Source organism: Taudactylus pleione, unplaced genomic scaffold (assembly GCF_031769625.1).
Source record: "Taudactylus pleione unplaced genomic scaffold, aTauple2 ptg000579l, whole genome shotgun sequence".
Classification (NCBI taxonomy): Eukaryota; Metazoa; Chordata; class Amphibia; order Anura; family Myobatrachidae; genus Taudactylus; species Taudactylus pleione.
Window position 1 is genome coordinate 4,468,579 of NW_028284981.1, and position 17,709 is coordinate 4,486,287.

The window sequence follows — 17,709 nt, forward strand, 5'->3', positions numbered from 1 at the left end:
GTCATTAGATATATAGGGAAGTGTGTCATTAGACATGCAGGGAAGTGTGTCAGTAGACCTGCAGGGAAGTGTATCATTAGACCTGCAGGGAAGTGGGTCATTAGACCTGCAGGGAAGTGGGTCATTAGATATATAGGGAAGTGTGTTCTTAGACCTGTAGGGAAGTCTGTCATTAGACCTGCAGGGAAGTGTGTCATTAGACATGCAGGGAAGTGTGTCATTATACATGCAGGGAAGTGTGTCATTAGACCTGCAGGGAAGTGTGTCATTAGACCTGCAGGGAAGTGTGTCATTAGACCTGCAGGGAAGTGTGTCATTAGACCTGCAGGGAAGTGTGTCATTAGACCTGCAGGGTAGTCTGTCCTTAGACCTGCAGGGAATTTTGTCCTTAGAATGGTTCACTAAACGGAATTCACTTAGAAAAGCGGCATTAGTGCCATGACAACACAATGTCATATTAAAGAATGGAAACTATCGACTTATGTGTCACCAAATGGAGCAGTTAGTCTATGGCCTAGCAGAATGGATGATGGTAGTAGGAGACAAATGTCTAAATATCACCATGTTGAAATGAAGAGGCCAATGCTCAGTGCGTCTAGAGGGCACCAGATTGGAGTGCAGAGGTTAGTAGAGAGTGTGTAGAAGGTGCCAGGTTGGAATGAACAGATCAGTGTCTTGAGTGTAAGAGTCACCGGGATGGAACGAGAGGTCATCGTCTAGTGTGTGAAGGTCACATATTGGGTCTTCAGTGATCAGTCTCTGCTATGTGAGGGTAACCAGCTGGGGATGACACAGTTACCTGGTTTTTGTCCAGCTCACAGTTCTTGTACTCCTGCTCGCCCTGTGCCCGAAAGGTGATGATGACAAAACCCACGAAGATGTTCATCATGAAGAAAGCAATAATGATGATGTAGACAATGAAGAAGATGGAAATCTCCACTCGATAATTGTATATTGGTCCCACGTTTTCCCCGTTGGCATCAATGGCCTTGTACAAAAGCCTAGAGGAGGAGTAAGTCAAGGTGAGACCCCAGGATAACTCTCCGGGGATGAACAGACAGACAAATTCTCCAACTATTCCCCTTTGTTCTAGAATTAGGGACAGTATGTTGGAATAAGTGTATGCTGCCTCATAAGAACTCGCTAATCTTTCCCTAATTTATATACTACATTCTTTTCAGTATCTACATGTTACCACTCCAGTAAGTATTTCCAATTCTCTTTAGGATCTTTGTTATGTTTTGTAGTTTTACATTATTATTTATATTTTATAGAACTTAATAAAGCAAGACATCGGTTATCTAGGTATAGGGATGGCCAGGATAATTCACCTGTCACTTTATTACTTACACCTATGGGAAACTGGACGTAACGACTAATAGGACAGAATGGACAACGGTTTGTGTATTGCAGTGGTTCCCAAACTGTGCCCCGTGGCACCCTGGGGTGCCTTAGGATACTTGCAGGGGTGCCTCAGGTTGGTGGTCCAGTACCAAATCAAATTATTTATGGTCAATGTAATGTAAATATGTGGACAAACAGAAGCCCAAATCTGTCCACCACCACATAACTGAACCTAAGGATGACAGGTCAGCACAATTTACTTCACTTGACTACAATTCTTTCTAATTTTCTTAATAACAAACTTTTGGCTTAGGGGTGCCGTGAAAACAATGCTGATACTCTAGGGCGCCGTGGCTCAAAAAAGTTTGGGAACCACTGGTGTATAGTACAAAACATTGACGCAATGAGGACAATCCATTAAGCAGTGAGTGTAATACCCCTTTTACACCAGAGCAAAAACCTGGGTTTTTGCTGGGTTTACCCGGTTCGCAGCTCAGTGTAAAAGGGTCCCTGAAAAATAACCCAGGTCAAGTGACCCAGCAATCCAACCCAGGTAGTTACCAGGGTTGGATCCAGGATGGACCCGGGTAATGTGCAGTGTAAACGGTGCAACCCGGGTTATCTGACCTGGGTCATGCCTAAAATGAGCTGATTGGTGGTTGTGGGGCATTCACCTCCCACTTTTTATGACCTCACAGGTTTAGCAGGGCAGACCCGGGTTCAGTGTGAACAGGGCTGACCTGGAAGTAACCCAGATCGAAGGTGCAGTGTAAATGGGTCTGACCTGGGTCTGACCAGGGTTGCAACCATGTCCAAAAACCCAGGTCGGACCTGGGTTTTTGGTGGAAAAGAGGTATAATGGAGTATATAGGTTACTAAGAGAGTGGGAAGCGAAACAAGTGGCAAAAAAAAATATGAGCCTCAATTGGAAAAGGAAATTAATATCCAAAGTATGTTCATGTGCAAGTGAGACACTGTTTGGGAACTCTGGGGGAATAAGCCAGGCACACATGAAGCCTGGAAATAGCTTCACAAATAGGAATCACTTTGTTGGGTGCATATGAAAGGTTTTGGAGTACTACGCCAGGTAGTAAACCGCTTGTGATTTTACGAATGCACCATGGATACGGATGGGTGCTTTTGTCGTTGCTCGGGCATATATTACCATTTTGTGTGTATGGTTTTTTTTTTCTCCAAAGCAAAACAAGTTGTTATTTCTGATATACTAGACAAATATTGACAGTTTCGTTGATGCCTAATAACGAATGCGGATTTTACAACCAAAACAATTGGCTATTAACATGGGCATAAGTGTATGCGAGTTTGCCTGGCATAAACCGGGGTCCATATGCTGCTGCTGCCGACCTGCATGGTTCTAGCGATAGCTGCAGCTTTTCTACAGAACGCAAAGTGCGACTGCTCTTCGGATATACTGTATGTATCTCTGATGTGCATAGTATAATGACACTTGGGGCATGAAAATTTTAGCAATACCACATTTATTTTAGTTATTGATTAGCTTCAAAGGGTGGCATCAATAATGCACCCTCTATTGCTTTTAGTCACTAATACGTTCAATATCCCAGCACATGGGATTCCGGTGGTCAGAATGCCGGTGCCGGAATCCCAACACCTGTCAAAATCCTGGCGTCGGCATCCCCACCGCCAGAATCCAGAAGGTAAGTAGTGGGGTTAGGGCTAGGGGTTAGGCACTAGGGGGAGGGTTAGGTATAGGGTGCGTGGAGGGGGAGGTTAGGTTTAGGGAGGGGGGAGGGGGAGATTAGGTTTAGGGTGCGTGGAGGGGGAGGTTAGGTTAAGGGTGCGGGGAGGGGGAGAGGGAAATTAGGTTTAGGGTGCGGGGTAGGGGGGGTTAGAGTTAGGGTGCGTGGAGGGAGAGGTTAGGTTTATGGTGTGGGGAGGGGGGAGGGGGAGATTGGGTTTATGGTGCGTGGAGGGGGATGTTAGGTTTAGGGTACGGGGAGGTAGAGGTTAGGTTTAGGCACCGAGAAGGGAGGGTTAGGGCTAGGTACTAAGGGGGGAGGGTTAGGTTTAGGGTGCGGGGAGGGGGGAGGGTTAGGCACTAAGGGGGGAAGGTTAGGTTTAGGTTGCAGAGAGGGGGAGGTTAGGTTTAGGCACCGGGGGGGCGGTTAGGTTTAGACACTGGAGAGAGTGGGTTAGGGATAGGGAGAGGGGGAGTGTTAGGATACCTACCAACAGCTGTCGGTATCCTAAACCTGTTGGGATGCCAGCATCGGTATTTTAACCACCAGGATCCCGAGCCCCGGCATCCCGTACCCAACCCACTGCCAACAACTACTTGCTCCATACTGTGGGTTTACTCTGCACTGTATCTTAAATAAATCTCATTTCATAGTCATTGTACTTTATTACTACACTGGAAATAATGCTGCAAAAATGGATCTAGTCACAAAGGGTATATCATACTGCCACACATGGGTCACTTTTCCCATATATGCCTTGGGTCCTTGTATGGTTTATCACCCACAGTGCAACCTTCGTAGTGCGCCCACCATGGCTGCCTCACCTGGTACACTCGTGGATGGGATGAAAAATACATGGACCTGACTATTATGTTGGGACCCTACTCCTAGCATCAGGACAACCACACCCATTTTGTGTCATCTCTTCTAGGCGTAACCTATTCCACCCAGGGTAATCCTACGTAGTGCGCCCAAGACGGCTGCCTCATGTGGTACCTTTGTGGGTGGAATATATAACCCATGGAAGTTATTTCCCAAAATGTCTGCACCAACCCAGCAATATGCTTATTGTACTCTCTAGGTTTCGGGTTGATGTTAATTATCTCGGTGTGGTTTTCTATTTTTTTGCAACACCAAATCCTTGTACAATGTACCATGTTTTCTGATGTCTGTAAAGCGACTTTGAGTCCTATGGGAGAAAAGCGCTATATTAATAAAATTATTATTATTATTATTTCCACTTACAGTATGTATGTAAAATACAGTCCCCTCCCATGTGGCTCTCAAGACCCACTATTTCATCAAAGCCTTTCAGCTCTCATCTTAAAGGGGGGTATCCACTAGACGATAAAGTTGAACGATTGAACGATAATGATAAAATCGTTCGATAATCGTTCAAACATCGTTTGAACATTGTTTGCAAATCATGCAGTAATTGTTTCTAACGATGTACGATGCGCGCTCCCACTGGTCGTTTCATCGTCTCCTCCATCGACTGAACATGCAGGTCAATTTCACTTGATTGCTTACAAATCGTTTACACATCGTTCAAGCTGAACGATCAAACGATGAACCACTATCTGCCCACTATAGCTGAAAGCTCTCAATCACAGATTCAAACAACATAGTTTATCGTTAGATCTTTTGCAAATCGTTTGCAAATCTTTTGCATATTGTTCAGAGTGGAAGATCAAATTTCATGGGAAACTTCAAGGGAAAATCGTTAAGAGGTTGGACAGGGATAAAATCGTCTAGTGGATGCTCCCCATAACTTGCTGCTGCATACTCCTTCCTCCCTGCCTACCCCATCTGTGTCACACCTGTATGTCTGTCCATCCCCTTTAGAATGTAAGCTCTTGCATATTATACCCCTAGATTACAATACTTAACAGGGAAATCCACAAATGCTGACTGCTTTAAATGCAAATCTCCCAACGCTGATATTTACCACTGGTCATGCCCATATATTAAACAATTTTGGGAACAGGTCTATTTATATATAAAAAATACATTACACATAGACTTTTTGATGACTCCAGAATGGGCCTTTTGGAGCAAATACGAATCGTCTTCCATATATATATATTGAGCAAGTCGGAGAAACTTCTCTTGACAAAAATAGCAGCTACAGCCAAAAAAAACAATCTTATCTTGCTGGATAGAACCTAATGCACCTTCCCTTAATCTGATGATGCCAAAAATACTTTACTTATTTAACATGGACTGGTCTTCCACAACTCTAGACAAAGAAAAGTTATCGGGGAAGTTTTTCTCAATATGGCTCCCTTTCATACATACACTAACAGCTGAATTGAAAATGGCTCTCAAACGTAGTTTTCAGTGGACGACTTGGTACAATTTAGCGGCTATAGAAGGACAGGCACCCTTCTAATACAAAGAAAAATAAAAAAAATAAACGACTTAAATAGTTACACATATATTTTTCTACAGATATATCGTTATGTGTTTAGAAATATACGTTGATGGTTAATTATAAATGTCAAATAAGACACTATTACTCCAGGAGTTAGATGGAGTTGTTTAACGATGTTACAAAGGATTACAATAAAGTCTACTGTTTTCTCAATACAAACTTTATGCAATAACAATGTATAAAACAACAAAAATTTTACAATATTGTAACTTTCTGAATTTATGTCAATAAATAAAAAAAAATGATTCAAAGAATGCAAGCTCTTATGAGCAGGGCCCTCTACCCTCTTGTGCTTCTGCTTACTCTACTTTCATCTACTTCTTAAACTGGCCACACATTTAAAGATTATCTGTCCAACCAGCCAATTAGTTGATTGGTTGGAATGAAAATCTGGTAACGTATGGGAGTAACTGATGATCAGCAATTTGCTCCTAAATGTCAGAAAACAGATGAAAATGGCGTCAAACGAGTTTGTTAAATGTTTGATCTAAACAATTTGTTCAAACAACAGTTTTTGTCCATTTTCTGGTGTTTGGGAGCAAATTGCTGATTGTGTCATTTGCTTTCATACCTTACTAGATTTTCATTCCAACCAATCAACTAGATGGCTGGTTGGACAGATAATCTGTAGATGTGTGGCCAGCTTTACTCTTTACTAGGACACTTAACACTTGGTTGCTTTGCATTGTTGCTTATCTGGGTGTTATGGTCACAAATGTAGCAATGTATATTATCAATGGCCCTCATTCAGAGCCGCTCGCTATTTGCGGTCGTTCGTTCTAAAACAAGGGGTGGCTATTCAAATGAACCGTTCGCTAATTGCGGTCTGTTCACGCCTCTAAGTCTGAACGAGCGAGCAAAACTTGTGGTTGTAATTTTGAAAAATACGCCCCCCCGCTCGCACCATACGTCATGTCCGCTATTTATTAGATTAATCGAGTACATCGAAAAGCGTATGAACTGCTCGCTATTCTTGTGGCTGTTTTTTTCAACCGCTATTTTGCGAGCAGTTCTGAGTAAAAAAAAAACAAGTGACGTGGTCAATGACGCTGCTGTATTAATTATGCACTCCCTTAAAACGCCCGTTTTGACCTTTAAGCACGCCTGCGTTCGAATTCCACACCCCCGTTTTCAAGCACCTTCCCCTGTTACCACCCACATATGCCTCCTTCTGTCACTCAAAATAGCAGGCATTCGCTATATAGCGAACGAACAATTTTCGGCCGCACTGACTGGTTCGCGCATGCGTATTAAAATCCGTACGCATGCGCAGATGTGCGAACATCGGTCAGAACGAACGAGCGGCCGCTTACGAGCGGCTCTGAATCAGGGACAATGTCCTGTATTGTATTGTATTGTAAGTCACTGTAAATCAACCTATTTGTTTATGTACTATGTAAGGTGCTGCGGAACACTTGTGGCGCCATATAAATAAATGATAATAATAATAATACTACTCACGCCGGCCAGCCCTCAAAAGTAGACACTGTAAATAGCGCCATCATTCCAGACAGAACGTTATCAAACTTGAAGTCGCTGTTGTGCCAGATCCTCTCTCGTACCATTGGGTGAGTAACATCCCCGTCCTTGTACACAATGAATGTTCCCCTGTGACAAGCATAGTGTAAAAACATTTAATAACTAATCATCCTCTCCATACAGACCTCTGCGTGTGGATTTCTGTATATAGTACATAAGTAGGAGTTTCTCTATCAGTGCGTACAATATGTGTATATGCACACAGCTAGTTAGTGAGGTATCTGGTATATGTGAGAGGTCTCTTACTTGCACTCCTCTGGGAGGTGTTTGGCCTCATCAGTGCAGCTGTAGAATTTGCCCTGTAGAGAGGTGATATGGTAAATACTGACTAATGATAAAGGCTGAGGAGACAAATGTATCATTAACCACACAATGAACAATAAACAGACGCAGCTACACAGTCACACGCAAAGCACTACCAGGGCCGTCTCTAGGGGTGTTCGACCAGTGCGGTCGAACAGGGGCGCCACCCGTAGAGGGCGCACCCCTCCCCAACATCCGATTTCAGTGGGACACTATAGTCCCGCTGTTCCACCCGTGGGCCGAAGTGGCCCATGGGTGGTCAAATCGGGAGGTTGGGGACCCCCACCGCTGCAGCTGTACAGCGGTGCCGATACCCGGAGCCTGAATGGATTCTGCGCGCATGCGCACGGCTTCCATTCAGTGACGGGAGAGGGCTGGGGGAAGCCCAGCTAGTGAGGCTCCCCCCCAGCTTGACGTTATTTGGAGGCGTGCCATGCGGGCATGCCTCCAAAGAACGTCACATAGTGGGCGTGGCCTATGTAAATTAGGTCACGCCCCAATTTCACCACGCGCAATGTTGAGGCGCACAAAGAGAGCCGGCCCTGAACACTACATATGCGCGGACAAATCAGTGTCTTACGCATCTCAATCTAATATGTAACCGGGCCACAATGGGGCATCGGCACGCAGGATAAGTGTGCCATTGGTGGAATTGCGGGCTACTGAGAGGTGAGCATATGCAGAGGTCAGCTGATTGCAGATGGATCTTTTGCACTGACCATAGGACTGGTGCAAATACGCGCTGATAATAATGGCAGCTGCTCTCACATAGGGATGTACAGGGACGTTGCAGGAGATCTGCATTTATTTTCACGCACGCCATGTGGCCGACTCGGAAACCGGCCCATAGGGTGTAGGCCAGGGGTCTTCAACCTTTAAGACAGTGTGGGCCACATTAAAAAATTAAACGAAGCCCGAGGGCCATAAGCTATACTGCGGTATTTACACTCTGCTCCATCCTCACACGATTATGTCCCATAACTGCCCCCTCCTACGATTTTAATTAGGTCCCAGAACGGCCCCGCCCCCCCACACAATTGTAATTATGCCCCATAACTGTCCCTCCTCCTCCATTAATTATGTCAGATAGTTGCCCCATCCACAAACAATTATGTCCCATAACTGCCCCCTCTGCAGTGCCCCCAGTAGTGCCCCTTATACAGTGCCCCAGTAGTAGTCCCCCATATGCAGTGCCCCTTATATAATGCCCCCAATAGTAGTCCCCCCTATGCAGTGCCCATTATACAGTACCCACAGTAGTAGTCCCCCTATGCAGTGCCCATTATACAGTGCCCACAGTAGTAGTCCCCCCTATGCAGTGCCCCAAGTAGTGGTCCCCTTATGCAGTGCCCATTATACAGTGCCCCCAGTAGTAGTCCCCCCTATGCAGTGCCCCTTATATAGTGCCCCCAGTAGTAGTCACCCCTATGCAGTGCCCCCATCCCTATGCAGTGCCTCTTACATATATAGGACAAAGACACACAAAAAAAAAACCCTTACCTGAATCCCCGCGCCTGCCACTGTCCGCTCCTCCTTCCTCTCTGCACTATGGGAGAGACGTCATGGCGTCATGACATCTCTCCCATCACCAACTGCGGGAGCTGGAAGGTGGAGCTCATGGCCTGGGTGCAGCAGCCAATGAGAGTCTGTCTGACTCTCAATGGCTGCCAAAACAAACAAGCCGCCGTGCCCGGCACCGACGGCGGTGTTTGTTTCTGTGTAGTGCGGACCACACACTAACCAACGGCAGGCCACGGGGAACAGCTCCACGGGGTGAAGACCCCTGGTGTAGACAATTCAAAGCCTTTTACTGATTAGCTGGTGTAAATTGGGCCTAGACGTAACATTCCAATGAGACGCCTTTTGGTTATTTCAAAAGCACACAGGCAGGGGCACTGAGTAGATAAATTGCAATACAACACATGAACAACAGACAGACATACTTTTACCTTAAAGAGTTGAACCCCGATGCAGGCAAACATAAACTGGAGGAGAGTGGTGACTATCATAATATTACCAATGGTGCGGATGGCAACGAACACACATTGCACGACATGCTGAGGAGACAGAAGGAGAGCCCAGATTCATTTTATGCAAGGCCGTAACAGTGTGCAGCTATGCCCTTTGACAGCTAAGCTGGTGCCCTTGTGCTTCTCCCATGGGCATTCGTAATGTAAGGGCACATCCATGCCCACTTTCATACTAGCTACTCCTACAATGTCCATCCCACTGGCAACAAGCTTTAGTTTAGACATCAGTAGAAGCTCCGGGCCCACACATATGCATGACATTACTACTAACAGCAGGGGGCGCCATTTGGTAGTGATGCAGGATTTCACCAGGACAGCTATATAAAAACAATGGTATACGGACTTTACCTTCAGTCCCTTGGCTCTGTTAATGGCTCTCAGCGGACGCAGCACTCTCAGTACACGGAGGATCTTTACCACGGAAATAGCGCTGGAACTGCAAAATAAACACAAAGCACTGGATCAGAAGGGTGGACTAAAACCACTGATACAGCCTAGGATAGTATGTTAGGTAGAATAGAGGTCCGATGCTATATCAATACAAAAAGGGAGCGCTGGATGAATTTATCGGAAGCTGATTCTTTTATTAGTTTGATAACAAATATTAGCTCTGAGGTCATCGAATATTGTTTTATTGGTGATATTTAATGTTATTCCACTAATGCGCTCTATCGGGCTGATACACAGTAGAACGTACAGCCATTTGTATGTTGTGTGTTTTCGCACTGAGCATAATTGGGGAACAAGCGTAAGTAAATAAGTGCGACGCAGAGACCTAGGTACCATAGTAGTAGTGCGCAGCAACTTTTACTCAAAGTGTGATTGACAGTCAGGGAACATTTGTGGGGGGTAGTGGGGAATGGCAGCAATAAACAAAGGTGTATAGCAACTGTTTTTAGGGCATGTTACGGCCTGCGTCTGCCATCCGGTACACAGCAAAAACAACTACAGCGTCTCAGTTCCCGTGCCTATTCTGAATAGCCATAGGGTTATTCAGACCTGTGATAATAGAATGATCTGTGACTGTACGCTGATGCTTGGATTTGCACAGCACAGGTGGGCGTCTTGATGCAAATCCCAGCGGTTGAGACTTTTTCATATTTTCACATATACACACACAACGATATATATATATATATAATATATATATATATATATATATATATAGTGCTGTATTTTATATATACTGTGTGTATATATCTAAAATTTTATATATATGTATATATATATATATATATATATATATATATAGTTAGTTATTATGGTGAGCGCAGAGGCCCTGTGATTTCTATTTAAACAATGTGGTCACATACCATGTTGCACCCCAAATCTAGGAATGGTGTGTGCCGTGGATTAGTGCTTTTTGTTTATTTTGATTAATTTTTCTAATTAATCATTTTTGTGATCACATTTTCTCATGCACCCCTTTTACCTAGTTTAATCTAACTTGTGTCAGCTGTTTTCCTAGGTGCTTTGCAACAGGTGTGCTTGGTAACTGTCTCACATTTAAAAGCAAAGTTGCTGTGAGCTTTAAACCTTGATAGCATACCCTGAGTTTAACACTAATGTGATGGCTATGTCCATGTTATAATTCTGAGCAATAGAGTAGGGACTTGCAGTAAAGTGGGGTCCCGTGACACGGGCTGCAAGCTTAAATGCATTGATCAATTCATGAACCAAAACCCTACTGTTTATTATGTTTATTATTATTATTATTATTGTTAGTTATTATGGTAAGTGCAGAGCCCCTGTGATTTATATATATATATATATATATATATATTGCTATATTTTATATACACCTATATATGTGTATGTATATATATAAATAAAATATAGCACTATATAGATCAATTAAATTCACATTTAAATATAAAAAAACGAAATATATAAAACACTACACTGATTCAGATTTGGACGCAGACGTGGCTGTAACGATTGCCGCAGTTGCCTCTGCGTCTTTCCCGCTTGGCGCTGCAAAGCCCGTCCCTGGTGTAGATCTGTGCATCCCAATGCGCAAGGACTGAGACGCCCACTGTAAGCATCCATGGACCCTGAAATACCGATTGGAGCAGCTTTAGCCGCCACCATTGGTCGCACCATCGAAATTTCCACCAGCCCCATGGCAGTTTCTCCATCATAGTACTGTATAGCGTCCTATGTGAGTGGTTTGGAGTCTTTCTACACAACCGCTTCCAGTGACACCCCTGCGGCTCTCCCATAGAAATGAAACATCTCTGATACCGCATGTCCACATCTGTACTGTCTGGTGAGTAATAAATAAAAACTCAAATCTTTTTGTTTGTGTCTATTTCTTCAGGGTCTCAGGGAAGTGACTTTTTCATTGTCACCGATGTAGAATCAGACCGCTGGAACGTAAGTCTTGGTATCAAATTCCTGAGTACCCTGTTCTCTTGTGGTCTCACAATCCCAGATATCCAGTTCTTTTGTGGTCTTCTTTGATCTCTTGCCAAGCTTGGCATGAAGCCACTTAATGAGTCTGTTTTTAGGAGATGACTTCATCTTCATAGTCTCCGATGGATATTGGGACCACGGGATCATAAGCATCCAGGATATTCAGTTATTTTATGGTCTTCTTTGATGTTTTGCTAAGGTTGGCACAAAGTCACTTAGTTAGTCTGTTTTTGGGCTTCTTTTTAAGAGGACTTCATCGTCATCATCTCCGATGGTGAGATGGAACCAAAGGATCCTTAGTCAAGGTATTCTTTGATGTTTTGTCCACCTTTGCCACTTAATGAATTTGTTTTTGGGGCTTTTTTTTTTTTGGAGATGACTTCAACATCGTCACTGATGGTGGTTGGGGCGGCAGGATCATATGTCATGGTATCAAAGATGACTTCCTCTTTGTCGTCACTGATGGTGGAAGGGACAACAGAATTAGTCACAGTATTAGAGATGACTTCACCTTCGTAGTCACTGCTGGTGAATGGGAGGACAGGGATTATGAGTCACTGTATCATAGATGACTTTGTCTTCGTCGTCATTGTTGGTGAATGGGACCATGGGATCATAAGTCACGCTATCAGAGGTGACTTCGTCTTCGTCGTCATTGTTGGTGAATGGGACGACAGGGTCATAAGTCACAGAATCATGATCCCGCTCATCCTTATCTTCTTCAGTTCTCATCTCTGGCCAGGCCTCTTGTTCGATCACGAGGCTGGCAGGTCTTTCACGCTCGTCACAAGACATTTTCAGTCTCGGCCTGCTATTAATTTCTGCCTTTTTTTTTCTTCATCTCTCCAAAACACTTCCACTATGCAACTCATATTGAGAAGTGAGGATTCCAAGGCAGCAGCTGAGACTATTACCACCAGCTATAATCACCTGTTGCTGAGGCTCAGGAGACATTAATATATTGTGATGCTTACCCCGGTCTGTTCCCGGCACAGATTGACCCTCCGTCCTCTCTGGCTGGTCTGTCCTGTCCTGTCTTGTATTGTATTTTTAAAATGCCCATGTGGTTCCTACTGTGCACCATGCACCTATCTTCTGAATCTTCTGCAGATAGTGTATCAGCAATATAAAAATAGCCCCCCCCCCCCCCCCCCAAAAAAAATGATCTTATTTATTATGCTGGTACTTGAAGTACAGCACAGCACATACATAGTTTGTGTCTTGAAGAGTCTTCTACTTAACCCAATGAAACCATACATTTTCAGTACACAGCACCCAGCCCGACGAGCAGAGGCGTACCTAGGGTTAATGGTGCCCAGGGCCCATTAAAAAAAATGGTGCCCATTAAAAATTGTTCTTTTCTGAGGTATGAGCACTTAAACAGGTTAAGAACCACTGCTGTACACTGAGGCACAGCCCAACTTATCAAGTCCCTCTTATATAGAACAGTGTATCTACCCTGGGACAGCAGTCTGCCAACGCTTGAAAATATTTTCTGCTGACCACAATTACAATTTTTGGCATCTTAAATAAATGCTAATAACACTACTGTGCTGTAGACTTTAGCACAGTGCCTTAGGGGTCTATGAACTAAACCTTGGAGAGAGATAAAGTTGACATTAAAAAATACCAACCATTCAGCTCCTGTCAATTTTACAAACACACACAGCTTGTAAAGTGACAATTAGGAGCTGATTGCTTGGTACTTTATCTCCATCCACTTTATCTCTAAGACTTTGGGGTCTATATACTAAGCCTTGGATGGAGATAAAGTGAACGGAGATAAATTACCAGCCAATCGGCTCCTAACTGTCATTGTTCAAACAGCCTGTAACATGGCAGTTAGGAGCTGAATGGCTGGTACTTTATTTCCATTCACTTTATCTCCATTCAAGGCTTAGTATATAGACCCCCAAGTCTCCTCTGGGGATGTGTTGCTGAGAGGGAGGGCCACACACGGAGACTGCACACAGGGTCCCTCCTCTATTAATCTGGCCCCTGTCATCAGGGTTAGGCACTGCCTGGGCACATGCCCCTTACGCTGCAGTTTATGTGCCCCTTTAGCTGCTGCACCACCTCACACAAATCAGGGTTGGAGGGTCTGACTAAACATTTAGCAGATGACTTGTTCAATCTCTCTGATTAGTACATGCCCTGCCTATTTAATGTGAGCAGATAACATTGGGTGCAAATGGAGAACTGCCAAAGCAAATTGCAAACTTCAATACTGAATCACGCTCCGTAGCCAACTGTTCGCTGTCAACATACCTGTTAATTCAAATGCTTTTCACACTAGTTTTCCATTTTTGAGCATCGCTATTTAAGTAATTTCTTATTCATCTTTAGCAGTAAACATATATATATATAAGCATGTACACACACACACACTTCCTCTACATGCTGTTTCTCCCCCCCTTACGCTACAGTGTTTGTTGTTGTTGTTTTTTTCTTTATATAGAATCTGTCCTCTGTTAGGTGTCTGAGGGACAGAACAAGTGATCCTGACTCACTGTATCCCAAAGGAGATGAGAGACACGCTCACAACAAGCAGATCCAGGAGGTTGAACCAGTTGCGGCAGAAGGAGCCTTTGTGCAGGAAGGCGCCGTACGCTGTCATCTGGAGGAGAGATGAGGGCGCATTACACACACCGGATATTTGGGAGCAGAATAATGACAGAAAAGGGCAACGGACACAGAAACTTGTATACCACAGGTTCTCAAACTCGGTCCTCAGGACCCCAACCAGTGCATGTTTTCCAGGTCTCCTCACAGAATCACAGGTAAAATAATTAGCTCCACATGTGGAACTTCTAAAATGTGTCAGTGAGTAATGACTACACCTGTGCATCCTGAGGACCGAGTTTGAGAACCTCTGTTGTATACCATCAATTCTGTTGTGGAAATAGGTCTATACTGTATTATCCTTATTGCAGAGGTTCACAAACGTCACAATTACAGTCCATGTTTTAAGGATATCCATGCTGGGGCACAGGTGACTTATTTAGTACGTCAGTAAATTTGTTTTTGCCATCTGGACTCAAGAATGGATATCCTTAAAACCTGGATTGTAATGGCAGAGTTAGGGAACATCTGCCTTACTGCATTCATCCCAGGTCTTAAGTGATAGTAATAATCCTGGCTGCTTGTCTCCCAGTTCTTTTCTGCAACCATTTTATTCAAATAGAATAGAGGACATCCTAAAACATTAATGTGCAATAAGGATCTGATAAAGAGCGCATACCATTGTAAGCATTCTGTCTGTGTGCGATGATTGCTATGGAAATGCAGTTGTAGGAGTATATTTACTAAAGTGCGGATTTTTATAAGTAGAGATGTTACCCATAGCAACCAATAAGATTCTAGCTATTATCTTCTAGAGAAGGTGCCACATAAATGATAAGTAGAATCTGATTGGTTGCTATGGGCAACAACTCCACTTCTAAACACCTGCACTCAATACCCTTTTTACTAGGGATGTGCAGGCTCGGATAGGTTCGAGTTTGCACGTGGAGTTCGGATTTTTCCCTCCAAAAAAACGGAACTCAGAACGAGGCAAAACGTCATCTTACATGGACGAACATCATCATTCCTGGACAAAAGACCAGGAATGATGATGTTCGTCCATGTAAGATGACGTTTTGCCTCGTTCTGAGTTCCGTTTTTTTGGAGGGAAAAATCCGAACTCCACGTGCAAACTCGAACCTATCCGAGCCTGCACATCCCTACTTTTTACACCAGACCTAAAACCCGGGTTATTGCAGGGTTAACCCGGGTAGCTCGTTGGTGTAAAAGGGGATAGGGTTGGATTTCCGGCAATACAACCCAGGTAACTTGCAGGGTTTAACACGGGAATAACCTGTGAAACCCTGCAGTGTAAACATCGCGATCGGGGTCACGGTGACCTGGAGCGTGCCGCATCCCGGCTGGTTGGCCAGCTTCCAGTGGCGCTTGGAGATTACGTCATCTCCAAGCGTCCACTTCCACGCCGGATGAGCCGGGTCACTGCAGATCCGGCTCCAGTGTGAACGGTGCCGACTCGGGAATTTCCTCAGTCGGCACCGGCTAAATTCCGGGTCTGATCCGGTTTGGAACCCAACCTCCGTGTCAGGCGTGGAATTTAGGTATAAAAGCAGTATATGTAAATACACCCCATTTTGTTTTTCATTTTGGATTATCTTGTACAGTATTTTAGGTTTGATGGTCCTTAAATGGGTTTGACGGTGTCTAAGTTACAGCAAAGTCAGGGTGCTACTTATGTTTCGTGCAGCCCTGGGAATTCTCTTTTAATTGGGACACTCCCCACGCTCAGCCTCTGTATAACATCACTTCTTCTATTATTTTTACTGGGTAAATAAGAGGTTGGTAAAGTAAAAATAAATAAATTATTAATTAATGAATATAACAAATACCATTTCAGGTACATTCCTACCTACCAGAAAGGTGCTGATAGGTGCATGTGCTACTTGGCTTATATGCTAAACACAGGCAGGCCCGAGCATCACTGAGCAGGAATGGGGGGTCTGGTAACACTAGAGAAGAGCACACAGACAGCAGGGAGAATCGGACAGAGGATCACTGGCTGCAATAGGATATGGAACACGAATGGAAAGAGCCAGCAAGGAAGAGGACACATGGGGAGAGGTCTCTTGTCACCTTCAGTAAGATTTCCACTGTGAAGATGGAGGTGAATGCATAGTCAAAATAACCCAAAATCTGTAAGAATAAAGAATCGATCAATCAAGTGAAATAGGGACAAGAAGAGATATAAACGCTGGCACATCGTTACGTTCTCACTCACGTGGTTGCGGAAAGAGTGGGCGCGTATTGGATCTTCCGCTGCCAGGGAGATGCTGCTGAGGATGATGAAGACCAGGATGAGGTTGGTGAATATGTGATGGTGAATCAGGCGATGACACCCAACTCGGAGCCTGAAGCACAGTAGGGAATCCAAGGAATATAGGAAAATACGCTGGTTATTATTGGTGACTCTGGAATGTGACTATTAGTGGTATCATTATTAGTATTTGGATGAAATGTCAACACAAAAAGGATTTCCTAATATAGGGTATGACTTCAGTTTGCACACAAAGATTCAGCAGAGTACACAATTGCAATTACATACGCAGATCGAGCGATTGTTAGCCACTGCGCATGCAGATTCACTGCACTGCACGTACGCTGCGATCATGCTGCGATTACGGACGCACTGAAGAATTCACCTGTCTGCTTCAACACCGTTTCATGGGCGTGCATAAATTAGCCACTGCAATTGCATGCGCAGCCTGAGTCAGGGCCGGCTCCAGGGCTAATAGCGCCCTGTGCCGGCCGAGTGCCCTACGCTCCTTGTCGCGTGCGACCGAAATGGGGTGTGTGGCCTAATTACCATAGGCCACGCCTCCTTACATGACATTTTCTGAGGGGCGTGCCCGCATGGCACGCCTCCAAATAACATCAGGCTGGGGGGAGCCTCACTAGCTGGGCTTCCTCCCAGCCCTCTCACAGCACTGAATGGATGCCGCACGCATGCACGCAGCATCCATTCAGACTCCTGAATGCACAGCTGCGGCGGTGAGGTCCCCAACCCCCCGATTTGACCACCCACGGGCCACTTCGGCCCCCGGGTGGAACAGCAGAACAGTACTGTCCCGCTGAAATCGGGATGCTGTGGAAGGGTGCGCCCTCTATGGGTGGCGCCCCTGTTCGACCGCTCAGGTCGAACACCCCTAGAGCCAGCCCTGGCCTGAGTACTCACTGCGTGTGAGGAAACTTGCAGTGTCTGCGGCTGGTAAGACCTGGTGCAAATGCTGCGCGATGAGCCGGTGTGCGTCGATGGTACTGATGTATACACAGGAGTGCGAGGCTGGACGGATATGAGAAAGCAGCAGTGGGCGTATTTATACTGGCAGAGCTATGGTGGACATTA

The 17,709-nt window shown here is 44.7% G+C and overlaps 1 protein-coding gene across 2 annotated transcripts in view; it reads right to left on the reverse strand.

Moving 5' to 3' along the window:
• Window positions 1-17,709, reverse strand: part of CACNA1F (calcium voltage-gated channel subunit alpha1 F) — a 154,446-nt gene that overhangs the window by 46,679 nt on the left and 90,058 nt on the right. For both annotated transcript variants that reach the window (XM_088453393.1, XM_088453392.1), the window contains 8 exons: window positions 16,585-16,714; window positions 16,440-16,499; window positions 14,297-14,403; window positions 9,720-9,807; window positions 9,291-9,398; window positions 7,285-7,337; window positions 6,961-7,107; window positions 800-1,001 (listed from right to left, as the gene is read on the reverse strand). In XM_088453393.1, the coding sequence (XP_088309519.1) occupies window positions 800-1,001; window positions 6,961-7,107; window positions 7,285-7,337; window positions 9,291-9,398; window positions 9,720-9,807; window positions 14,297-14,403; window positions 16,440-16,499; window positions 16,585-16,714 (895 nt within the window). The remainder of the gene's footprint in view (window positions 1-799; window positions 1,002-6,960; window positions 7,108-7,284; window positions 7,338-9,290; window positions 9,399-9,719; window positions 9,808-14,296; window positions 14,404-16,439; window positions 16,500-16,584; window positions 16,715-17,709) is intronic.